The sequence below is a fragment of the Lycorma delicatula genome, chromosome 3 (assembly GCF_047948215.1).
Source record: "Lycorma delicatula isolate Av1 chromosome 3, ASM4794821v1, whole genome shotgun sequence".
In the NCBI taxonomy this organism is placed as follows: Eukaryota; Metazoa; Arthropoda; class Insecta; order Hemiptera; family Fulgoridae; genus Lycorma; species Lycorma delicatula.
Window position 1 is genome coordinate 1,948,186 of NC_134457.1, and position 26,832 is coordinate 1,975,017.

At 32.8% G+C, this 26,832-nt stretch overlaps 1 protein-coding gene across 1 annotated transcript in view; it reads left to right on the forward strand.

Annotated features, from left to right (window-relative positions):
• The window catches only part of PIG-N (Phosphatidylinositol glycan anchor biosynthesis class N), a 57,794-nt gene that overhangs the window by 17,686 nt on the left and 13,276 nt on the right, over positions 1-26,832 (forward strand). The window contains exons 6-11 of the mRNA XM_075359345.1: positions 2,308-2,519; positions 11,986-12,213; positions 12,419-12,572; positions 16,188-16,283; positions 19,465-19,634; positions 24,466-24,653. Coding sequence (XP_075215460.1) covers positions 2,308-2,519; positions 11,986-12,213; positions 12,419-12,572; positions 16,188-16,283; positions 19,465-19,634; positions 24,466-24,653 — 1,048 coding nt within the window. The remainder of the gene's footprint in view (positions 1-2,307; positions 2,520-11,985; positions 12,214-12,418; positions 12,573-16,187; positions 16,284-19,464; positions 19,635-24,465; positions 24,654-26,832) is intronic.

Sequence of the window (26,832 nt, forward strand, 5' to 3'; positions counted from 1 at the left end):
TAATCTACTTTACCAATAGTTTTTAGCTTCGGTTGGTTCCGTATGAGGTTGAGCAGAAAGCATGCCTTTCCTCTGCCATCCCGGACATTTGTTCTTCAGTGCAGGCTTAATTTTGTTCTTAATCACGTCTGAGTAGTATAGGCTATTGATAGTGTGTTGCTTCTCCAAATAATCACAGAAAGTTGAACCATGGGCACTCCAAAAGATGGTTAACATGACCTTACCAGCCGATGGTTGCATTTTGAATTTCTTATGAACAGGCAATTCAGGGTGTTTCCACTGCATACTTTGATGCTTGAACTCCGGCTCAAAATGATGTATCCAAGCTTCATCGCTGGTTAAAATCCTGTCCAAGAATGCATCGCCTTCATTATTGAAAAGATTTTTGAATTCGGTGCAAATGCCAAATCTCTCGGCTTTGTGATGGAACAGTAAGCTCTCTGGGAACCCACTTTGCACAAGTCTTGCAGTAGTTCAATTTGTTTTGAATAAAGGAATGAGTTGTGCCAACACTTACTCGCATTTTTCAGCAGTTTGTTAAACTGTAAGTCGTTTGTCTTGGATAAGCGAATCAATATGAGAATCTAACGCTGCGGTCAACATTGTTACAGGATGCCTGGAGCAGCGTTTCAGGTGCTCATCGGTCACACTTTTGTGGCCACTTTTAAACTTCTCCACCCGCACGTAAAAACTTGCACGGTTCATGCAGCTTCTGCGGTACTGTTAGTTCATCCAAGATAATATTTCTGATGGTTGTACACTTTCCGAAAGTAAAATTGGATCACAGAAACTGTTCTTCAAAAGTACTTTCTTTGAGCAGACACGCCATTGTAACTGAATGACCCTCGTAGATAAGAACATGCTGTAAGTGATTCCGTCCAGCAAAAACTACTGAAGATAAATTGATGAAAGTGTTTTTATACATGTTCTTCTTACAGTATAAATGCACACTAAAGAAGGATTTTTTGAAATTCCAAGTTTAACGTGTTAAAATGGAGCAACAATGAAATTTACTATTTTTTTTTACTATCTCAGTAACAAATGAAGATATCAACGTGATTGTTGGTATGAGTAGTCTTCATGTAAATATGTAAAAACCGATTTCTAGATTTTTGAGATTTGACCTTGAAAGGGATAAATAAAGGTAAATAATTTTTTTTTAATTTTAATTCAGAGCATGTGAATCTGTTGTTCATAAAAAGCTTGATAATGTGTCATGAGCCAATTGTGCCGAAACTACTTTGTTGTCGCTCTGGAATCAATATTCCTCTCAGTTTCTCCTTCAATGACCCAAAAAAAAAATAAATTGATGGAGGATAAATTTGATTTGTACGAGAGATATTCTAACATTTACCAGTAAGTTTCATCTAACTCATCCCATGTGCTAATGGCTGTATGAGGCCTAGTGTACTGTAATCATAAAGAAGATTATCACATCTCCGATTAACTAAAAGCACCTTTTTTTCTTGTGGTGGCTTTCGCTTTACCAAGAATTGACTGTAGTATGTAGCATTCACAAGATGACATTGAGAAAATTGATGAGAATTTTGAATTTTTCTTTTGAGAATTTGATGTCTTTCCTGTTCCAAAAGACAGTTGTAAGACTTCTCTGGCTGACAGCTGCATTTTCCCTGTATAGGACAAGCCACACCACTTCTACATCATACTCGCAAATTTCAACTCGGGAGTGTAGTGATGGATCTGTGCCTCTTCACATGTGACTATTCAATAGTTAAAATTATTTTCTTTGTCAAAATCAATTCAGGAGCCTTTGGCAAATTTCCTGTCAGGTCTGTTTCTGATTTAGGGTCAAAAGTATTGGAACTCACCTCGCAGGCAAACAGAGGTGGTGGTGCTTTGTAGTAATGGATTAGACACTTCCATGGTTGACACCCACTTCTACAGCACTCTCATGCACCATAAGGTGTCAATTGTCTTCAATGAAGTCATGGATCAATTAAATGTTATCACACTTGTCCTTCAGTGCCTATTTTTTTTGTGATTAATTCTCTACAGCTTCACTCCCTTCCTTTAAATTTGATTGCCCAGTTGTAGACTTGGGTACATGTCAACATCATATCCCCAAATTTTACATGAAGTCTAATTAAAATTTTTGAAGGTTTGACACCCTGATTTGTGGTGAAATTTACAGTAATACATTGCACAACCAGCAGGAATCTCTCGCTCTGAACTTCCTTCGTCAATGACGTGATGCTACTGATCAGAGAGATGCAAATGCTAAGATGGCTAGACGTACGGTAAATTTAAGTGTTCTTGTAATGAACTGGTTTATCTTTTATTTTCTAGGATCACATGGTGATGGCTCGGTGAGTGAAACTGAAACACCAGTAGTTGTTTGGGGAGCAGGAATAGCTGGCCCACAAAAAGCGGTATCAAATAATTTGGAGACCCCAGAAAATTGGAGTTTAAGTCATTTATCACGTAGAGATGTACAGCAAGCTGATCTTGTTCCATTGATGGCTGTGTTAATAGGTGTTGCCATTCCTGTTCATTCTGTGGTAAATAAATAGTGTAAACTTTAATTATATATATATATATATATATATATATATATGTGTGTGTGTGTGTGTATGTGTGTGTGCAGGCATGCACAGACACACACGCACACATAGAGTATATGCATGTATTTATAAAAAGCTTTTTGAATCCACACTATAAAATACTATATCATATATCAGGCATAATGATGGCATATGTAATGATGGCATTGCCATCATTACATAAAAACTGCTAGTTACTACAATTAACTGAATTAAGGATTGGTTAGTTAAGCTAGCTATTGAAGGGTGCGTGCCAGGTACTAATAAATACAAAGATGCTGCTGTACTGGGCAATATAAATAGTTAAACACTTACAGAATTTACCTGTTCTGCATTTGTTTGTATTTATACCTGTAAACATTCTATCTTGTTACGATTTTAGTTTGTGTAATGTCATCTGTAATAAAGTGGTCAGTAACATTAGGAATTACTAATTTTATTTCTGTATGCATTTAAATGTTGTAACAACGTTTGTGTAAAATTTTATAGATATATATATTTGTCTATAATTATTGAAATTCTATAAATGCAACTATTCTTAAATTTATTTTGTGATTGAGTATGTTGTTAAATTATTTAATAGTTTAAGAGATATAGTATAGTTTTCTCTATTATGCATGAATTATTTTATTTATATTTTCACCATTGTAATTATAGGTAATACATCTTCGGTTTATGCTTCTTGTTTTTTTTTTCTAAATGGAATTAGGTATTTTTTTTTATTCTTTTTAATGAATTTTTATTAATTTATGTATAAAAATATTATATCCATTTTGGTTTACTTTAAATTTAATTATTTTCCTAATTCCCTGTAACAATGGTAATACATTACCTGACATAGTATTTTATAATTGGTGATAAATCCTTGGATTCAAAATCTTTTTTATGTAAATTGGTGAATTTTGTGTTAATCTCTTATTTCATTGAGTTCAAAGTGATTATTACTAATTTATTAACTTAGTATTTTACTGTGTTCATAGGCATTTTTGTTAGTTTTTAATTGCAGCACATTGAACAATGTGTTTAATAATAATAATGTATGTGTGTATATGTTAAACATTATATTTCCATATTTGTAGCTAAAATTACTAATAATTATTATTTTTAGTAGAAGAAGTTGAACATTTAACTTCCTCTTTTCTATTGCACATTTTTTAAACTAAACTGAATAAGAAGTTATAAAAACAAGAGAATAAAAGTTAGGAAAAAATAATAAAATAATTAAAAATTGTTCACAAAAAGACAATTATTTCTAAAACTAATTGGCCGTCTGATTTTTATGTTAGCAGATACTAAGGAAATAAAGTTAAATAAGTGAAAAAAAAATTAAGAAATAACAAAAAATGTGACTAAAATAAACAATACTTACAAAACAAATGTTTACAACAGATGTAAAAGAAGAAATTAAAAAAATATAAACAACTATTGTCATTTTTAGCAATCCCAATTGAAAGCATACAGTTGACTTATAACCATTCAAACTACTGAAACTTCCAACTGAAATTGCTTATCATAACCTAATGCACCCCTCATATTGATTTTGATGAAATAAAATTAAGAAAAACAAATAGCATGAACCTTAAACCAGTCAAAAAGATAATCCTATCCCTTGAATTTTATTCTAAAGAGTTGCTGCATCATTTATAAAAATGGGGTACGTAGCTAATTATTCTTGTTAATTACTTACATTTTTAAAACTTTTTTTAATTAATAAATTTTATAATCAGTTTCCAGATAGTGTTGGCCTACGGCTGATTTCATTGGTTTATATTTATAAATAATGACCCAAAATGCTCCTTTATTTCAGTTTCAATCTTTCTTTTAGTTTGCGCTATGCATCCTAAATTACAATTATTGTCTTTAGAATTCAATTTATAAACATCCACTCTTTTGATCGGTTGTTTTCTTTAAGATTTGTGAAGGCCACTCAATGGTGTCTTTGCCGTGTAGTAGTGGTGCAGCTTATACACACATTAACCACATTATTGCATTAACCACAAGAGCTATGTTGGCTGGTAATTTAGTTATCGGTAGAATTTCTCTTGCTGGACAGGTCTTCAGATATAAGTCAGATGAAAAGGGACACTCTGGTCAATGGCCTCTGAGGTGGAGGATAAGACATTCTTAGTGACAGGTCATTCTTAGTGACAGGTCATTCTTAGTGACAGGTATTTCAAAAGAAACCCGCTATCTTGTAGATGGGGATGGATATCCAAAGGCTGAGGGGACTCTTGACAAAAATATTTGACAGATGCCTAAGCCAAAAAATGGGAGCCCCACTAGGGTTCTTGAAAGCTGTAAACTAATAAATTGCACTTCTTAAAACCTATTATTACAGTAACAGAAAAAACAGAACCGCTATGGATTTTATAGCTTACAACCTTTGGCATAAAATATACAAAAGATTGGGATTTTAGTTTATACAAACAGTGAGAGAAGAGTATGAGGAAGTTTGAGGAAAGTAATTCAATAGATGGAATATATTGGGAACTACTGAAATGTGATGGTTGGATTTGGAGAAATTAAACAAATTAAGGTATGACCTTTTTTATTGTGGTGTGCCAGATGACGATGGTGCAGAGCTTAGAGGTGGTGTTGGGATTCTGTTAAGTTAAGCAACACCGTAGAGTGGAAGTCTATGTCTGTGAATTACGACAACATGATTCAAAGATAAAATCCTAATTATTACCATATTACAGTACTATACCCCAACAAATATGTAGACAGAAAGGAAAGAAGAGTTCTATGGCTCCTTAGAGGGAGTTACTAAAAGATCCCCAAGAAGAGACCTCCTGATTGTTGTGTGAAATTTCATTGCAAAACTTATATCAGACAATGAAGCTGTTAAATGTGTCATGAGGACACATGGTTTGGGGCATGTTACTGAGATTGGACAAAGATTTATTGCTTGTTGTACTGAGTGGAACATCTTGTAGGTGGAACAATTTTTCCTCATAAAATATGTCATAAAGTGTCTTGGGTCTGGGTCTCTAAATAGTGCAGTTGAAAATCAGATCGATAATATTGGAGTTTATATCTAGAGGGGAACTGATGTTCCAAGTAACCACCATTCAACAATGGCAGAATTTTATGTGAGAGTAATGGCCTGTATTAAAAAATTTTCAAGAAAAGATTGAGGAATGAAGAGAATAAGGAAAGAGTCCAAATATAGCTTCAAAACTAGTTTAGAGACTTTAAATAGAATCTAGTATAGAAAGAACTTGGGAAGAAATTTGAAAAGCAGTCACAAATATCAGTGAGAGATTCTGGGGCTTCCAGTATCCACAGAGGAAAGATTGTGTGGACCAGGAGGTAAGACTTGAAGGCAAAGCCAAATCAGAGAAAAACAAGGCAGCAGAGGGCTTATAAACTGAAAGAATAAGCTACTTATAATGAAATGTTTAGAGAAATTTGAGAGAGATTAAAAAGTTAAGGTAAACAAGCTAGCTAGGAGGGAAGAGGCTTTTTGTGGAAGGATTCAAAGGAGATGTATTGCAAGTGTGCTGTGCATAAAAAAATCATAATTAAAGCCTATTAAGAATAAACTATATGAGCTGCTTATGTCCCAGGAGGACCAATTAAAGAGATGGGAGAAGCATTTTAGGGAACCTATAAATAAAGGTACAATTACAATGAAAAAATAAGTTTTCAGTAAGATCAGACTATTGCAAAGAAAAAAGAATTAAACTCCTTTCAAAAGGAGATGATTGGAGGCCATTTCCCTGATGCTGCGTCTTACTTTGTAAGACTGGGAGTTGGCATCCCCATGGCCCTAACCTCTGCAGCTTTTCTTCTGACTACACCCAGAGCTACAGAACACACTATACCATACACACAAACTACAATACCCTTACACAACGACACCATAACATCCTACACTGTTTCTTCTTACATTTACACCTGGTGTTGCGACATCTTACGCAACTGTAACCCAAGTTGGGAATTATTGTGCCATCGGATGAATGGCTGTATGTAGTGAGTCTCAAACGATGTCCTCTGAGCACCTGGGCAAACCCAGTTGTATTTAGCTCTAGCTCCAGTACGTGTGCACACTGCTGGAGTGGTCCGTTATGTTATATTGCTGATACTGGTAGGAGCAAAGTTTCAAGTCTACAAATAAATTCTATGATGGTTGGTGATCCATCTGAAATAACCACCATTTTTTGTCTATTGTAAAGGCGTTGGTCAACTTTGTCTGATGAAGATATTAGTCCTGCAAAAGAGAGTACATTAAAGTGTAAAGCATCAGATCTAAAATATAAAAATATTCATTTTGTTGTTCTTCAAAATAATCTGGAAGTTGACTCCCTACAGAAGGTTTCGGCTTTCCTCATTAACAAAGTTGAAACAGGTTAAAGTGGTTCTCCGAAGAAAATCAGAATATTACGAGACAGTACGATTCTGATAGAAACTTTTAATGGTGAGCAGAGTCGTTCTCTGTTATATCTCGATAATATGGGTAGCATAAACATTAGTATGGTAAGCCACAAGATACTAATACCATGCAGGGATTAATTCTTTGCTGCAACCTTCTGGAGATGGATATAACTGAAATAGTTGATGAGCTTTGTAATCAAGAAGTTGTGGAGGTGAAACGAATAACGAAACAACAGAACGGAGTGGAAGAACCTTCACCTTCCCTTATTAATCTTCCAGTTCCACCAGAGAAGATTAAAGTGTTTGTTCAGGTGCAACCTGTCATCCCCAACCCATAACGACGTTTCCAATGTCAAGGGTATGGCCATACCACAACATCTTGTTCAAAAACTGTCATTTGTGCTCCATGTGCCAAAGGTCACAATGACATTCACTGCGAGGAGGAAGAATGAAGTGCTAACTGTGGGGGAACACATTCAACTCAATCTCGAGATTGCCCAGTAAAGAAGAGAAGACAATCATAAAAATCTGTACCTAGCACAAGGTTTCTTTCCCAGTCGCCCAAAGAGAATATAAAAAGACACTTATCTCTCGAAACCTGGTTAAAGCAGATGCCTTTTTCACTGCCGCAACATCAGATAAAGCTCTTGTAAATGCAGGCAACCAATAGTGCAGTTCCTGCAATGAGCTGAAAAAACTTATTCAGATGTTATCTGATCAGGTTGCGTCACTTACTGCAACCATTTCTGAGTTAACAAACATGAATATAAAGTCAGTAATAGCTAGTGAAACTAACACTAGTGGGATCCCTCTGAAAGTTCCTGTCCCTAATGTTTTAAGTATTATTGTTAAACGTTGGTGATTTGGTCGGTGAATTAAATGCTCTATTATCATTCAACGAGTTGTCACATGCACTTAAAAACTCACATGACAATCCTCTGGAACTGACAACATGCATCGCAGTATGCTCGCACACCTTCCTAATTCAGCACTACAACACCTACTGTATATTTATAATGGTTTATTCTCCTCACAGTTCTTCCCTTAGGTCTGGTCAGAAGCCATTGTCATACCAATACTTAAACCTGGTAAAGACAAAGCATGCCCCTTAAGCTACCGCCCTATCTCTTTGAGAAGCGTAATTGACTTTTAACAACCGCATTTCCAAAGTATTTTCTCATGATGTATGTGATTTTTTTTTTTATGTGATTTGCACATTGAAGTTAGTTCACATTTGTTGACTGAAGAGCATTTACAGTTGCAGGAGTGCCAAATATTTTGCTATGAGACAAACACTAATAATGAATCCTGATTTTGTAGCAGCACAATGCATTTGAAAAGCAGCCTTTCTTGTTGCATTGTTACCATCTGTTGATAGTTTTTCAAGCGCCATAACGATTTGTACATAATGTTTCTTGAATATCTTTGAAACCAATGGATTTCACAGAGAGTTGGTATATCCAGTATCCATTTTCAATGAAGGGCTGATTCTCTGAAGAATCTTATTGTTTCTTTTGTTGTGGAGATCGTATTTCATATCACTGCTATTTCATTAACAACTAAGTTTAGTTTGTGACTGGCACAGTGAAAGTATAATGCTCTCATATACTTTTGAATAATTTTCTGGACACCGCCATCATTTCATGTCATACTGGAACATCCATCGTATCCTTCTCCGATGCACTTTTCTGGATCAAGGCCCGTCTTTTCTATAAATTTGTTAATTGCAGATGCTACAAATTTTGCATCCATGTCAGTCAACTCTACAAAGCCTAGAAATTCCTCACTAATCATCATCTTTTCTTACCCAATGGAAAGTTGCTCTTTCCCTACCATAAAACATCGCAATCAAAATTATTGATGCAACAATTTTCTTGTTGGCTTCTATTTCTGGTTGGTTGACAGAAATCAGCTGTACATCAACGGGTATATTTTCAACAAAACATTTTACTACTGTGGCAGCTGTTTTGTGCTGCTGAGATGACATGTGAAATTTCACAAATTCATGCATGTCTATATAGCAAATAAAGTGCCTTACTATGAAAGGACCCAAAACACCATGCACATTAGTTGGAGGAAACTACTTGCAGTAAATGCACAACGCATCCTTTAATTTCTTGGAATACACCAGCCAATCTGCCAACCAGCTGTATTTGAATTTTCTTTTTAATTGCATGCCATCCTTAGCAAAGTCATAACTTGGAGTTTGTGATGAACAGTTTTTTAAAACTTCAATTTTTTCACATGATTAAACAAACATCCAAGTCAGTGACCCGCATCATTATCAAAATACATTTGATCTTGTACCCCAGAACCAGATGTTAGCAAAGATTCACTGATTTTTCACTAACATTCTGCTTCGATCTATTTTCTCTGCTGCTATCACTTTTGCTACTACTTTTATCTGGTTGCTTCTCTTTTGTCTCCCTGAAAGAAAATAAATTACTGAACTACTAACTACAGTTCCCAAAAAATTAAAGCATCTAAGAATTTAATCTTCTGAACGGACTGTGTATTAAAACCTTCAAGCTTAAAAATGTTTTTTATTATCTTTATACAATAATTTTTCACAAATTCACAGCGTTTTGAAAACCTGTAAAAAATTTTTTTTTGTTCATGAAAAATGTTCTTAACCTAAATGTGATTCTATGAGTTTCAAACCCATCTAATTGTCATTTTTTCAAATTTAAAAAAGTAAATTTTTTTCATTTCTACAAAAGTGTACTAGTGGAATAAGTAGGAAAAAACATAAAGAAACTGGTGGAATTGTCAAATCTAACAGGCTGTGGCTGTATGCAGATTGAAATTAATTAACCAACATGGTTCTGCTTTAAGGTTAGACATTTTTGTGTATGAATTTTTCAGTATTTATTTGCTATCAAACTTTTAATGTTTTTTATTATTGAATGATAATATTTTTTAATAAACCATTAATATTTTGTACAAATTTGTTTTAATATTTACAACTAGCAGAAGTAGCTACTTGCAAAATCAATCATTTCAAAATTGAAAACCATCTAATTAAGTAAAAGTGCTGCAAAAGTAGCTAATTACAATTTTTAATCGTTATTTAAAATGATTGAAATGTGGTATACTTATTATTTCCTTATTCAGTGTTGTATGATTTTTCTTAAAATTTCAATAAAGCCAACATCAGAATTACATATGTAAGACAACATCAAAATCACTATTATTACAAACAAAAAAACAGCCTTTGCATTTACTGAGCTTTTTAGGTTGCTTTAATTAGACGGTTGTGCAACTCGTCGACTCAAATGAAAATAATATAGATACATACCGTTATACTAAAAAAATTTCTAATATCCACTTTAGGTTGCTATTGTTATGGGATTGCGGCCTGAAATGCGTTAACTCACTCAACTGACTCACTTGCACTGATTGCAGTGCTTAAATAGGGAACACAAGGTACTAGAACTTTCCTGCTAAATCCAACCTCGAACATTCTATAATCTTCAAGTTTTACCACAGACCATCCAAACCTTGAACTGCCAGTTCCCCACTTGCTCATCAGAGAGCGCTCCCACCAAGATTTGAACATGCTTTGTTGCTACACAATACTATTAAAACCTATTGATGTTGACATATAATTTGAAACTAAATGAGCCAGTGGGGAGCAAGCGTTTCACCCTGCCCCTCTGTGGTTATGCCTATGTTTAGAGATGCATCTGACAAAATAGCTGGATTTTGAGAACAGTGCTGTTGTATTGATCCGATTAACACTTTGAGATTTATCACCAAAAAAATTGCAAAATTAGGTCATCTCTATATGGGTTTTACTAATATTGAGAAGGAATTTGACTCCATTAATAGAGAGGTAATGCAGAAGTTCTTGGATGTGTTTGGCATCTCCTCAAAGATTCTTAATGTAATAAAATGGATATTTGGTGGTTGTAAATGTCAGACTGTTTGTGAAAGAGTTTTTTCTAGTTTATTTGAGATTATTACTGGTACCTTATCACCCACTCCTCATTGTTATTTTGGGCGCTGTCATGAGACATTCCTTGAATTGAAAAGAGGTATTCAGTGGGAAATGCATAATAGACTGAAAGATATATACTTTTTAGATGACATGTGCCTTCTAGTTCAGGGTTTTTTGACTTACGACAAGTTGGTGGCTTTCAATAAGGGACTGAATGTGCGGGATTGGAAATTGATTCACATAAGACAAAGGAAAGAATCATTATTAACAGTGGAGAGCGGAGATTGGAGGTAGATATACAATATGTGAAAAGAGATGTTGCATTCAATATCTAAAATGTTCTCGATGCTTATATTGTAATAAACAGTCAGCCTAATTAGATACGCCTCTATTCTTGTCCTGTAAGCATTGTAATGTTCTGTAAATATTTTTAAACGATTGTTATTACTAATTGTAAAAATTTTGACAATCAGTTCACAAATAGTTGGATTTCTCCTTTGAACATAATATATTTTGCAAATGGTAAAAAAAATCTTTATTTTTTTTTTAAATAGAACTTTTAAAGTCTTGGAATGTTAGTTAATTTTTTAGGAAAGTGCAAAATTGAAGTTTACATTTGTGCTTGGAAACTGATCAAACTTTCACATCCTCAGAAAGAAATTACCTTAGGTTTATTTTCTTACGTTTTGATTTTGTAAAGTTTGATATTTTCTTTTCTGCTTGCTAGAAGTTATAAAATGGTTGGTCATTTGAATTTGTAGTAAAAATATTAATTAGAAAAATTTTTAAATAAGTTTGATTACAATATTTAGGGTAGATAACATTAATTGTTACCAGTTACTTTTGCCCTGCCTGCTTCTGTTTCTGCAATGACAATTTTCAATTCTTATATATTTTATTACTCTGCACTCCTTTTGAATAATACAGTATTATAGAAGAAATGTTTTAACATGTAATACAATTACTACCTCTTAAGAGAGATACTTTCCTTGCTTGTATGGGGAAAACTAGTGTGATTACATATTATTTTGTATAGTTTAAATTGTTTGAAAAATGCATTACTTTTTTCTTCAGTAATATGTGTAATTCAAAATTATTTATTTCTAGGGAATGCTTCCACTTTCATACTTAAATGTCGACGGCAAAACTAGTGCTGAAGCTATGTACTTGAACAGTAAACAGCTCGTTTCTCATTTTAAAAGACATCAGGAAATTGTAGAAAAGGATTCTATAGCATGGTTGTATAAGCCGTTTCCAGATTTAAATCTACGCAAAGAAGAAGCTCTGTATCATAGTATAACAAAATTAATAGATGATGGAGAGTTTGAAAAAGCTGTAAGTGATAATAAATTAATTAGATATTAAAACGGATCGAATAATAAATTTAATCGATAGGTAGTAATGTAACACATTTTCTGTTAATCCATGTACGTTAGCTTTCAAAAATATTTAGGTGAAAATTATTGTTTTTTAAAATATATTATAATTTATTGAATACCATTCAATCATTAAATATCTACTATCTCTTGATTATTTTTAGATTGAAGAAAGCAAGTCCCTTATCTCTTTGGCACTGGCAGGTCTCAAATATTACCAAAATTATTATCAGAATCTACTGTTATTCTCAGTTTCATGTTCATACATAGGGTGGATTGCGTGGTTGTTGATTCAAATATTACCGTTTACAAAATTGTGTAAGTATTGCAAATGTGTTTCTTTTTTATTTTAATAGTTTGTATATCATATTAATAAAATGGAAAAATGTATAAGAATGTGTATTACATCTACAACTGAAGGAAGTAGTTACTTAATCATAGCCATTGGAAGTATTTGCTGCTGTGAGGTAATTTATTTACCACCATATTGAACCGCCTTTAAAGACATCTTTTAACAACAGTAAACATGTCCTAGGTCCTTTTTGACAGGCAAACAGTCCTGCTTTGGGTTGGTAGTTCCCTTCTTCCATCCGATTTCATTGCATTTGAGCCTTCCTCTTCTGGTTAGGTCCATGGGAAACGGATGAGCCATCTCTTTGGTCACTGATTCTTTAATAGCTTGAGGGTTCTGCATGGTAGGTTGTCCACAATGTATTTGTTGTTTGAAGGGTTATACAAAAAGGTCGCTTAATTGGTGAAATTCTATTGTATAAACCTTTACCGACTACTCCTATTGCAATTTAAATTTGGTACTCTATTGCATATTACAGATTGTAATTTGGTGAATCGGTTATAATTTGAACAGAATAGACAACTAGAACCCTGTTAGTCTGAATTGTAGCAATTTCTAAAGTATTACAGAGGAAATCTGGACTAATTCATTGTCTATTCTACTACGTCGCCAATTTCTGTGGTATGTTGTAGAGCCGTAGTGTTTCAGTCCTTAATCTGGAGGAACTAAGGCTTAGCAAAATAGGTAATTTATAGAGGAGCATGAACCTGTACTCACTAGTGTAACAAATTTTATTGATAGATCAGCACCGTGTGTTAATAAATTTGTAACTTGCAGTTTTGTGTTATGTAGTGGACAACACTACACTGTACTGCCTCATAGTCCTTGTCCAAAAATTTCTATTTTATATGTATTCATCCTTATGCTCATTTACTAACAGTTGAGACTGTAGATTGACCTGTACTTGTACAATACAATTAAATTTTGTTGTATAAGCAAAAAGGTTGTTGTCTTTAGTGTCTATCCTTTATATTTGTCAATCTAAAAACTTCTTTAGACTTCATGATCAACCCTCCTAACCCTTGCACACTTGTTTTTCAAGCAGGTTGACTTATGATAGATCAACTTGGATCTTTTTTGTATCTAGGATGTTAAAACTAGGAGCCAGATGGTATAACGGTTAACTTGCTGGTTTATACCAGATGAGCAACTTAAAACCAAAATGCTATAAATTAAACACAGTTGTGACATGTAACATCTTATGAATGAAATAAAAAAAAAAGAAAACATAATTCAAATTAAATTCTGTATTTGCCGGCCTCTGTAGCATGAATGGTAGCGTCTCGGCCTTTCATCGGGAGGTCACATGTCGTAATCCCAGTCGGGCATGGCATTTTCACATGCAACAAAAATCGGCATTCATTTCATGCACTAAAGCAAAACCTAATAGCGGCCCTGGAGGTTAAAAAAATTCTGCATTTACAGTAACAAAAGTTAACAAATTTACCACATTTTTATAAAAGATATACAAGCGAGTGACCTGCACATCGATTCATTTTTGTGCTTGAGTGAACAGATTAAGACTCATCTGATGCAAAATATTGTCAGCACTGTAGATTTCTTGTGGAATGTTTGCCTTTAGTTCATCGATAGTGTAGGGATTTGATTCATCGACTCTACTCCTTCAAACAATCTCAAAGTAATATATTGTAACTACACAGAGCTGGTGAACTTGTAGGCCACCACCCTCTGTTGGCAGTTTTTTTCATTAATAAAAGCTGCATAAATGTATGGTAGTGAATTGTATGGATATGTGACATGTTTCCCCGTTTGTTGGAAGAAGCTGTACTTTTTTCACAATCTGCTGACCGAGCATAAAATTCTTCAAAAATTGTGCAGTACACTGCAGTATTGAGTCTGGTCAAAAAATATTGGCTTCACTGTGTGATACCATACACCATACGTACTGTACTGTACTGTTCATCAATCTTCTCATTTGAAGTGGAGACTCAAACAAGCGTTGATGATTTTCAGTCATCCAACAATACCTGGTGTTGTAAGGATAATTAACTTGCCCAGATAAATGAAATTGTGCCTTATCTAATATGATATATAGTGTTGTGTCTAACCGTCCTTGAGAAGCCGCTCACAACAATTAAGGCTTTTTGGTTTGTCCGTTCTCTTAACTTGTGATAGTTGTTACACGATATGGTTTCAGATTTTAAGTCGTGTAGAATCTTAAGCAAGGTGTGTATTTTACACTACTTTGTTGTGACAGTTTGCGTAAAGATTGTTTCAGATCAGCAGAAATTCTGTGAATATCAGGTATGGACTCTGGTATTTTTCATCGGTCTCAATGAAAAATAGCCTAATTCGTTTTGTACTTGAAACCAATCCTGTTGTATGCTATTTTTTAACCAAATTGTTTATGCTACTCTCTGCAGGGATACTGACATCAGAAATTTTTCAATAAATATTTGATGCATTTCTTGAAATGATCCAAATGAGCAAAAGCTTACACTACAGCTATTCTTTGCTTGATCGAATAAGGCATTTTAGAAAAACACAACTGCAAACCAAAACTGTATTGTATTATATCGTGAACTATAATGTACTGAAAACTAACTATATTGAAGACTATAAAACTATATTGTACTGAAATGTGAATAGTTTATAACTCAATAAAGAAAGTAGTAACATATGCAACTGATAGCTGCAACAGTAGTAACAGCAATAGAGGTGATAATCAAATAAGCGCTGTTTGAACCGGCTTTGTTCAGTTTTAATTTGTTCGTCTGGTATTAGGTATGATTCCTGGGAATGGGATCCATTTTAGCTATCTCATCTTCCTCATTAAAATGTCTATAAAAATCATGTCAGAGCCTATAATAAAATGAAGATATGTATGTCACATCTGGGATCAATCATAGAGTCGAAATTTGATCCTTTCTTTAAGATTTTTTTTTTTAACATTTTCATAGTGTTACTTAATTGTATTAAATCATATTTTTTTAATTTGTTAAATGATCACTTTTTTGTATTAAAATGCAATATGTAAAACATAAATTAAAAGTAATGGTAAAACATTCGCACTTTTGATGTTACAATCGCAAGTACATAGGTGGATTGGTACTGTCATGTTGTGACTCCACCAGTGTGGTCTAGGGTATTTTTATTTCTATTGACTGTAGCAGGTACCAGAAAATTTGAAATGTTTTTGTTTCAATTTAGCTTTCAGATTCTTGTATTATGTTGGTAGTTATATTATTAATGTGCAGTATTAAATATGTAGAATATATGTAAAATATCTGAAGAACTGATTTTTTTCTGTTTCTTCACCAAATGAAAAGTATTTCATCAGATCAGTTTTCAGATACACAAAAATGTGTAACGGTGATTAATTTATTGTATTTGAAGTAAAAGATTAAAATAAATTTTGAGAATTTATCTATACCTGTAGAAGAAGCAGCTACTAGATTAATGTAGATATAACCTAGGACAATAAAGCACAGAGCTGTACAGTTTATAAATAAACAGTTATGTTTGTTAAATTCACACTATTATTCTCTCATATTGTTTTTATTTGATAATAATAATGTTATTTTATATAAAGTTTTCTGATTAATAGGTTTATTTCATAGGTAACAAAAAATCTGGAACCAGTGGTGGCAGAATACTCTTCACAATCGATTCAATATTTCTAATCGCTTTAGTTATAACTATTATTCTTATATTTGGTAAGATTTTCATCATACGTTTATTTTTGTTTTATTAAATATACTTATATTTATGACTTGAAATAATTATCGCTAAATATTTAAAGCCTTTTTAAAACATAAGGTTCTTGTTAATGGAAATTAATTGTGGTACTCTCCTAGCAGTACATTTGGTTTTCCAAAAATAAATTTAGGACTACTAAAAGTCATTTAACCTTTTACAGTTATAACAAACATTTCTTGTGATAGCAAGTTACTTCTGCCTCTTACCATTTATTACAGTAGAACTTTCTCTCCTTTTCTTGCACGGTCTCTTAAAGTATTAAATTACGGAAATAAAAGAAAGGATGGTAACAGCGCAGGATCCCTTCAGTGAGGAGAGGAAATTACTGTACAAGAGTTAAGGAAGAGGTTACAGAACGGTATGGAAATAGTATGGAGAGGTATTAATAACATATCTGTATTTTTTCAGTTAGATTGTTAAATTTTAAGACATCTGAGTCGGGTTCTTAAAAGAATTTAAAATGCAGGAAAATATTTGCAACCCTATTGAATGTCACTGGTTGAACAATCATGATATGTAGAAAAGATGAACCATAGTTTACAATAGTTTCTGATAGATATATACATATCTATCAGAAACTATTGTAAATTTGGCTTTGTAGCTTGCTCTAGAAATAACAACCGTGAAAAATTTTATTCTTAAAAAGCAATCATTTATAAAATTATCAGATCATTATTTAAAATTACATTAAGGTAATTAAGTTACTATTGTAATTATTTGTTAATTCTCCTTAATTTTCAGTGCACGTTACATTTCACCTGCTCTTCATAATAATAACTATGAAAAATAAGTAGGAGTATTTGAAATAAGGCTTAATTCCTTCTCATTATACTGGTATAAAAAATTTGATTTATCTTTTGTCCCAGAAGTGAGAATTGGGTGAATCTAATAGCATTTTTCGCGCTGAATTCAAATATGGTTTCAGAATTAGTCTATCATTTAAGGATTTTTAAACAACTATTATAATTTAACAACATTAGGTATTTAAAGTGCATTCTTAGTATATTATAATCTTACCTAAAAAGTAGTAATGTTTGATTTTCTATGATATTTTGCATCATTAACTTCTCTCTTTAGAGATAATAGTCAGCTAGCATGCTCGGAGTCTGCTTGCCCTGGTACCACTTTTCCATATCTGAAATATCCTGATGAAAACATTCACCATTTTCATCTCTGACTGTTCCTAGATTTGGCGGGAAGAAATGCAAGTGCAAGTCCAAGATGTGAATTTTCTGTGACATGTTGCATCCCATGATTTTAAAAGATCATCCACTATTTCTTTATAATTTTTGGATTTATGGTTTCCTAAGAAGTTTCCTAACGCATACCTTTGTTTTGTAGTAGAGAAGGATCCAACCTTTTATCTTAAAACCTTTTAATAGCCTAAAAGTTCTGCCTCCTTTTTCGGGTAAATTCAGATTTCGTACAAGATCATTGAGGTCCCCTTGTGTTAGTCATTGTAGTACACAAAGCTTTATAGCTTGAATCCTCTACATCATTATCCTCTATTTTACCTTATATCATTATCCTCTGCCAAATCTTTGTGTTGTTGATCATCACTAAATATGATTTTTTCTGGTGGTTTAAGTACAGGCAATTCTTCACTGTGAGCCACAGGCTCGTGGCAGATGGTAAATTAGGGTATGAAATAGAGTGCTTTGATTTTGAGCTAATGCTTACACAATATTAGTCAGAAAAGAGTAATAATCGGTGGCTTGATCTTTTGGTTCTTGCCAAATCATTGGAACAGCAAAGTTCGTGCACCAAGAATGCTTTGATTAGCTTGTAAGGAGTCTGACACGAGTAGCACAACCAAATCTGAGGGGCCCAATGTTTGTCGTGGTCACCAACTTTACAGCCTAAATAAAACAACATTTTTTGATGAGAAGAGTACCTTCCTGAAATTTAAATTTTATCTCGCCACAAATGTAGTAAAAGCTGTCTGAGGATTTATACACAATTTCTAGGCATTTTACAGAATCACACAATTTACATGCTACAAAAAATATTCACTACATGTCTTGAATTCAAAAGATGAATGTAAATTTAGAGTATTCACAACCAAGAAACGTTTACATTGAACTGTATCAGCACATACACATGAAAGATGTACAGATGTCAATTAGTGTGAGCAGTGAATACAGACTGGCTATGGTTGAACCAGTAACCCGGACATTATAATAAAAACAGATGTTGCTTGTGACATCGCTTTGACAAACAATGATGACTAAATCTTCAAGAAAGCCATTTTCTGACTCATTTTAGAATCGCATCATCCAGCATTTATGACTAATTGTATTGTTCTATGCCATCACAAACCTTCTTTTGTAACAAACTAATCGTTCTTTAAATCGTTAAGCGATACAATTTTTTTATTAATTTATTTATTATAAGTACTTATGTATTATAAGTATATGACGATATGATGCATGATTTCCATAACATAGATAACACTGAACAGGGTGTAACTCGAAAATTAGTGGTGGTAGAAAAATTCTCTTAACAATGTTGAATTTAAGGGGAAAAATACATATAAAAATCAATCACTTCTACTTGCTCTGGGATAAAATTGTGTATACCAGTGTAATAGTATGATAACATTTACATTGAAAAGATGAAATTACGAGATAGTTAAAACATAAAACTGGAAAATAGAATAATAGGAGAAACTAAACAGAATTGCCAAATTTGTAATATTATTGTTAAAGACTGTAAAAATAAGACGATAAAGACACTAAAAATCTGGAAGATTTATTTTTACCTTGTTTCAAAGGAACAGTTGATTAACTAAAATAATTCCTAGCGTGTGTCTGTGACCACCGGTTAGTAACATGTCCAAAAAAAACTTTTATTAATGACATTAATTCAACCAAAGTTATATATGTTTTTGCATATCCACATTAACACCTAATTTCTAGTAAGATGTAAATCAGAATTTACAATCTAGTTGTGTACATGTCCTTTGTAGACCGACTGCATGCAGTCGAAAGAATTAGTAACAATCGGTATTACTAATACCGAAGTAAACATTAAAAAGAAGTTCACATTAAAAAGATTTTGAAGACGTTTAATTGTTTTTTTAAAATTTATATTAAGTACTGATTTATATCAACTGCTAAATATTTGTATGATTTTCAGTGCAGATGCTTCCAATTCAGTATTACGTATATTGCTGCTTGCCTATAGTACTATGGTGGGCTGTTTTTCGTGAACATCCGGTATTCCTGTCAGTATTTACATATATGCAGAAACATGTTACTGAATCATTGTTTAGTGTTTGTATATATGGAATTGGCATTGAACTTTTGGTGAGTATAGTTTTTTTTGTTTATTCATTAATGAAACTTTTTCTTTAACACCAAGTGAATGCGGTCACTATGTACTAATTCCTATAGTAAAACCCAAGAATTTTTTTTGCACTGTATTTGCAATTTAGCAGATTTTTTGGGTGTATGTGTGATTTTTTGTTTTACAACATAATTTGTTTTAAAAAATATAAAAAAATAGTTTTACATTTTAATTTTGATCATCTTCTTCGCTCAGCCTAGTATGTAGAATTCCATATAACTTTTAATTTCTGGTTTTCTGTTGGTTTTAAAATGGTGGAACAAATTCTTTGTGGCATGACAGGATAAAACTAATATGCATTCAAAGCACATAAGCTCTGAACAGTGGTGATGAATGTGGGCAATATAGCAAAGAATAGATTTATATTGACTATATTGGTACCCTTGTATGAAAAGAGGTGAAGGAGGCACAGTTTAGTATTCATGAATAGGAAAATGTAGCCAGAATGTTGCATCAAAATTAGTGAAAGATGGTGATGATTAAAAGACAAGTTATGTTCGTAGCTTGAAGAACAGCTAGCAAATCAGAAAAATAACTCAAGAAAATTAAAACATTATTGTAATTGATTAATTAATGTACGTCATTGCCGGCTTGTTTGAAAATCTGTTAGAGTTATAATCTTGATCAAACATAATGACAGTTCAATACATATGTTAACTAGTGATCGTACATATTACGAAGGATATCTCTAAAGTAAAGACCGCTGGGAAATTTCTCTCCTTAAGGTTGGTGAACCTGTGTCGTTCATGGCCACACTCTGCATTGTTGTTTGTAAGTTGTCATGTTGTAGTATCTTTGCTTATGTGTGAGTTATTACGTTATAAAATGAATACGAAAATCAATGTTGCCGCCGACTGTGAAATACATGGAATCGTACTTTTTTTAAGCCGTCAAAACGTTAAGCCAGCTGAAATTCATAGGCAGTTGATTTCTGTGTATGGTGATAACGTAATGATTGAAAGAAACGTCTGAAAATGGTGTGAAAGGTTTAGAAACAACAGAATGCGCACGATGAAGAACGTTTGGGAAAGCCCTGGCTAATCACCGAGGACTTGTTAAAACGCGTCGATGATGAAATCAGAAAAGATCATCGCTCAACGATTTCCAATCTGGTTCTTCTTTTTCCTAATGTTTCAAGAGTTGTTATCGGTCTCATTGTTCATGATCATTTAGGCTTCAGAAAGGTTTGTACATGTTAGGTGTCACACATCTTAGCAGAACGTCACAAAAAAATCCCAATGGGATCTGCTTTGGAATTTTTTATGTGCTATATAGAAAATGTTGATGAGTTCCTTAATTTGATTGTTACTGGCGATGAAACATGGATTTCGTATTACACACCAGAGAGAAAACGGCAGTCAAGTGAATGGCATCATCGATCACCAACCAGATCGACAAAGGTCAAGCCACAGCCGTTTGGACGCAAACTGATGATCACAGTCTTTTGGGATCGGTTTGGCATACTGCTGATTGATTTTATGCTGCGTGGAAGGACTATAAATGTAGAAGCCTACTGTGAAACTCTATATAAGTTACGGCCCGCCATTCAAAATCAGCGATGTGGGCAGCTGACCGACAGCATCGTCCTGCTGCATGATAATGCATGTCCACATATTGCGGGTGCGACACGTGATTTACTGAGAACATTTGGATGGGAAATTACAATCACCCGCCGTATAATTCGGACTTAGCTTCTTCTGATTACCGTTTGTTTAGGAAATTGAAAGAATATATAATGGATTAGCAATTCGCAGGTGACAAACTTAAAAATTCTGTTAATCGGTGGCTAAATGGACTGGCAGCAGAAGAATATAAGGGTATATTGAAACTGGTGTATCGCTACAATGAATGTCTTAATTCGTGTGTGTTATACAGAGCTGTAGTATAAGGTATGTAGTTTAAGGAAATAAAAAAATATTTATAAAGTTTTCAGAATAAATATTTTTACAATGAAATGGTATTTGCTTTAGAGATAACCTCTCATATTAACATAATATACTTACAAAATTTTAACTTTTGACAGAGTGATTGATTTTTGCTGCAGACTGCTAGCAAAAATTATTGGGACTCTGTAAGTCACAAAGCTAATTGAAATGTATTTTGGTTTACATGTATGTCATATCCATAAGAAAGAGTAGAATAAAGCATTAAATTAATTTACTCCTTTAATTATGCAGGTTTTATTCAGTAAGGAAAAATGAAGTATTAATTAACTGTAATGTCAGTGTATGTTAAATTTCATTTTGATGGAGGTTTAGGATGATTAATGAGAGAGCCTCTGTGTAACTTGTGTTTAAGTTATTGAAACAATATTACTAGTAACTATACTTTTCACTACAAGGAAGGCAGTAGAAGCTCTACCCACTACTGTTAACGCTTTTATTAAACATTCCTATGCGATCACTTTAAGTATTTGTTTATTAGATTTTGTTAAACTGTTAGTGGAGTACGGTTCTTAAATTAATTTTTTTAAATTATATGTTTCTTAATTTGTTTTTATTTTTTATATACTCAGAAATAACTGTTGTATGAAATACAATTCTTTGTTTAAATTAAACATTTTTGATTTTTCAAAAAATACAAATTTTGTGAAACAAGAGCTAAGTGTGAAGTCTGTGAAAAGCATATTGTGATGGGCAGTAATATAAAGATTTTATTTCAAAAAGTGCTTCATTCTACATGAACTATGAGATCAGGCAAGGCATATTTATCTGAATTAGAGAATCATAAATATATGAAAAATTGAATGAGCGGCTAGAGTTATATTTAACGATTTTGATTCAAAGCGCTTTGGTAGAAAGATTTTTGCTTTGTTCATTGTTGCAGGTTACATCAGTTACTTCACATTTTACAAACTCAGTTTAATTATTTTTGTGTAAAAACTATGTTCTTTTTTAATTCTGTGGGTTTCATAGAGAAAATTCAGTTGCATACATAGAGTGCTGTTCATCTGAAATGGGCAGTATATAACCTTTATCCCCAAGAAAATATATGATAAAGACATATTAATGACCAAATTTAATTGTAAGAAATACTAACTACATCTACATGATGACATATGAGAAATGTTAAAACAAAGTCCAATCTTTTGTAATAGAATGCCGATCAGTATACAGAGAGTGATCTAAGAAATGATGCCAGCTAGACGTGGTAACTTTTAGAAACACAACTCCCTTTTGTGCATCATGCTACCATTTTAGTGTCTGTGCTTCAACAGTTAGAGTAAAGATGTGTATGAACCTCTTACTTCTTTTCGGATTTCTAATAGTGATAATAAAAGATCTTGAAGAACTACATGTTTGTATTAAATGTTGCTCCTAACTTGGTAAAACTCATAGAATTTTAAATTCCTTCAGCAAACATTTGGAAAAGGCTTTATGAGCAGACTGTGAATAGTTCACTCAGTTTAAAAGTTGTAGAATGTAAACCGATGAAGATTCCTGACTGGATGATCTTCTATGTTAATGAATGATGATAACATTGCTACAGTTCTTGTTGTGGTTTGTAAAGATTGCTGCTCAATTATCCAAGAGATTGCCAAGAAAATGCGCATCTGCATACGAGGGTCATTCAAATATGAACAGAATTTTGCCATGCAGTCTGAGGAAGAGCAGTGAATGCACCGTTGAGGGGGTGAGGTGGGTATTAAGTTGGATATATGTGGAGGGGAGCAACCGGCTAGCTGTGCCTGTAGGTCATCTTCTCAGTGTCAGTAGCAGAATGTCTGAGCAGGAGATACCATCGTCCATTATGCAGTGAATCATAATCCAATCCCTTGGCGATGAAGGCTAACTGTTTATATTTGAATGACCCTTGTAGAATCGAACTAAACAAGACCTTAATACCTTAAACCTTCTTCATATCTCTAGACCTTCTTAACCGTACCCGATTTTTGAAAATTATTAGAACAGGAGATGAGAGGTAATCTCCTCCCAAAAAAAGGCCTCGTGAGTCGGTCAAACATGAAAGAAAACATCATGAAAATGATATCGGTGATTTTTGTCGATCGGGAAAGCTCAATCCATTATGAATTCATTCCATATGATTAGACAGTAAACAAGTAGTATTATGTGGACTTTTATGGCATTTGAGGGATGCTGCACTTAGAAACAAACTTGAACTGCGGGAAACCTAGAGTCAGATCTTGCATCAGCTCATATGTAACTTCTTTTCTTTCATTATCTAGCAAAACACAAGTCAGCTGTTGCTTCTTATTCTTCAGGCTTGATCCCAGCAGACTATTTCTTGTTTCCAAAATTAAAGATAATCTTAAAATAACATTTTCAAACCGTAAATGAGGTCGAGGAAAATACGATGCAATTGCATGACATCACCAAAAATACACTTCCAGGGAATGTTCCAAAAACAGTAGTATCTCAGGAGTAGTGTATTGCCAGCAACAGGGACTATTGAGAAAGGGAAAACCTGTGTATAAAATTGTAAATACATTAATACAGTTTATCCTTTTTGAATGCACCTCATGTTGCTAAATTATCGCTTCATTTTTTTTTGTTTTCAGTAAAATTATTTTTACATTATAATTTTTATTTTATTATCCTAATCTAAAAAAAAAATGTTAACACACTAATTTAAACATCAGTGTGTAAATCGACTTTTGATTTTTTAAATAACATTTTAGCTTTCAGAATTTTAGTTTTAAGTTAGAATTTATTTTAGCGAGCAAATCCAGCTCCATTTAACTATTATTATTAATTCATTAACGACAATATTTAAATCTCTTTTTAAAAAAGGGTTATTTAATTTATTTTTTGTGTAATATATGATTTGCAGGTTTTGACCTTCTTCATTCGTCGGGTTCTTTGCATAGTATTATGTGGTTTAGGAGTGTGGCCGCTTGTTGAAAATCAGTTGAAACAAAAGCATCGTGGTGCTATAATTATATGGATGTTAAGTTGTTTCGGACTTGCAGTGTTCCCTACCCTGCCTACTGTTGGATCTTTACCTAATGTTAAACTTGTGTTAGTATTTTAAATATGATTTTCTTTGAGAAATTAAAAAAAAAAAAGCAGTAAAATATGTATTTACATTGAAACATGATTTTGATGACACTGTTCTATAATGTTGCTGTTTACTATTTAGTCATTAGTTGGTACGGTTAAATTATTAAACCTTGTGCATTCAGTGAGAAAGTTTTTATAATAATGTAGAGGTTAATGTTGATCCTATCATATTAAACCTTACTCAAGGATACGTTAATCATTTAGAGATTGTAATCATCCTATTCGTGTTACAAAGTGTAGTAATGTTATGTTTGGAAAGTTGTTTTAAACAGTTTTTACTCTACTTTACTACTTTTTTGTGTAAATAGAAGTTTTATTGTTTTAATAAACAAGTTTTTTTATATTTTACTCTTATAATGTTAAATATTTAATGTGTAAATAATATTTACTATTATGCAAAGTACTATCGTCTGAATGTTAGTTGATTTCATAGTTTTTAAAACTTTTAATTAGCTTATAGATACTGAAAAAATATATTTTCAGATTATTTCAAAAGCCTTACTATTTTATCATATTCGTGCACGTAATTTTAAACCGAGTAGGTATTTATTTTTCTATTACTTTTTTGTGTTAGTTTATTATATTATTTTATATTAAACTTTTTAAAAGCATTTTTAAATTTGTTGTGGTATAATCTTATTTCTTCGTTCATTTCAAGTAGCCTAAATTTGTACAAAAAAATTTAACTTAATTTATTATTAGTTAATCTAGAAACTTTAGAAGATAATTTAGTAAAGTGTAAAATTTTGTTAGTATTTTAAATTGTAGATTTTTTTGATACTATTTTTGATTAGAATCTAACAATCCCCTGAATTTTAATTCTGTTCGAGTTATGAATTCGGGATATCAAGTGCAATAGAATGCATCGCAAGTATTTCCAGTTTTTTATTTTTTTTTTTTACTTTCTTCTAAAAATGAAGTTTCAGTTTTTCTTCTTTCGTTAAACCCTTTTACTTTTGAGCAGAGGAAACTACAAGGAGTTTCTCCTTGTTGCTTGATTAGTTATACTGTTACGCTATGAAAGTGCGCCAAAGAAAGCGAAAATAGTTTCATCTGCAGGAAAAGTCACATTTACAGCTTTGTGGGATGGGATTATTTTGGTGGAGTGCTCAAAGACTACCTGGAAAAAGGCAAGATCATCACCGGGAAGTATTATGTTTCACTACTGGACCGATTAAAGGGTGCTATCAAGCTAAGCGTCCACATCTGGCCAAAAAGAGAGTGCTCTTTGACCGTGATAATATGCCTAAACACGCATCTCAACTTGTTGCTGCAAAACTCCATGACTTACGTTTTAAAGTGCTTCAGATGCAGTATATTTGCTGGATTTGGCTCCCGTCGATTACTTTCTCTTATTTATTTAATTTCTTCTGAAGAAGAAATGGATTGCTAGATGAAGATTCTCTAAATTATGAGGTCAAAGTTAAGATAACTGCTTATTTTGTTGTGTTGGGCAAATTGCATTTTACTGAGGGTATCAAAAAAAATTTAAAAGTCAGTTTAAATCTATTGAATTGCAAAGTGGCTGTGTTTAAAAATTCTGAAAAATTTTGTACTCTCTTTATCGGATCAAAAACTTTCTGAATAGCACTTGTACTTCTCCAAATCCATATTTTTAAAGCTTATAATTTTTGAGTATCTTCTGTACTACCGGCCTGCACTTGTCAAAACTTACATTTCAGTCCTATATGGAAACTTAATTTGTGTCGCGCATGCCTATTTCATTTCTGAATTATGTGTTCATTATCTCTTTCAGCTGTTTGTACTTTATCTGCTTGCACCCTTTCTATTCCAACTTTTTTTTGTTACTTTTTCAGTTTTCCTACTGTCAATAAATTTAATCGCTTAATACTTTACTGAATTATTTGTCACTACAGTTCCTTAATATTAAGTATGTTTTATACCCTCTTAATCTACTCTCATAAGCTTGGTATTCACATTAGTTCTTTATTCCTGTCTATTTTTCTCTTAACCCATCATCCAACACGTCCTAAAGTTGCTATGTTCAGTTTCTGTTTGAGATTACAATCATATCATCAATAATCTTGATCTCTTTGCTATCAGTCACATCTACATTTGAATGCTACCGATTTTATTTGAATAAATTCTAAAAAGATTAGGGGATAAAAGAAGTTTG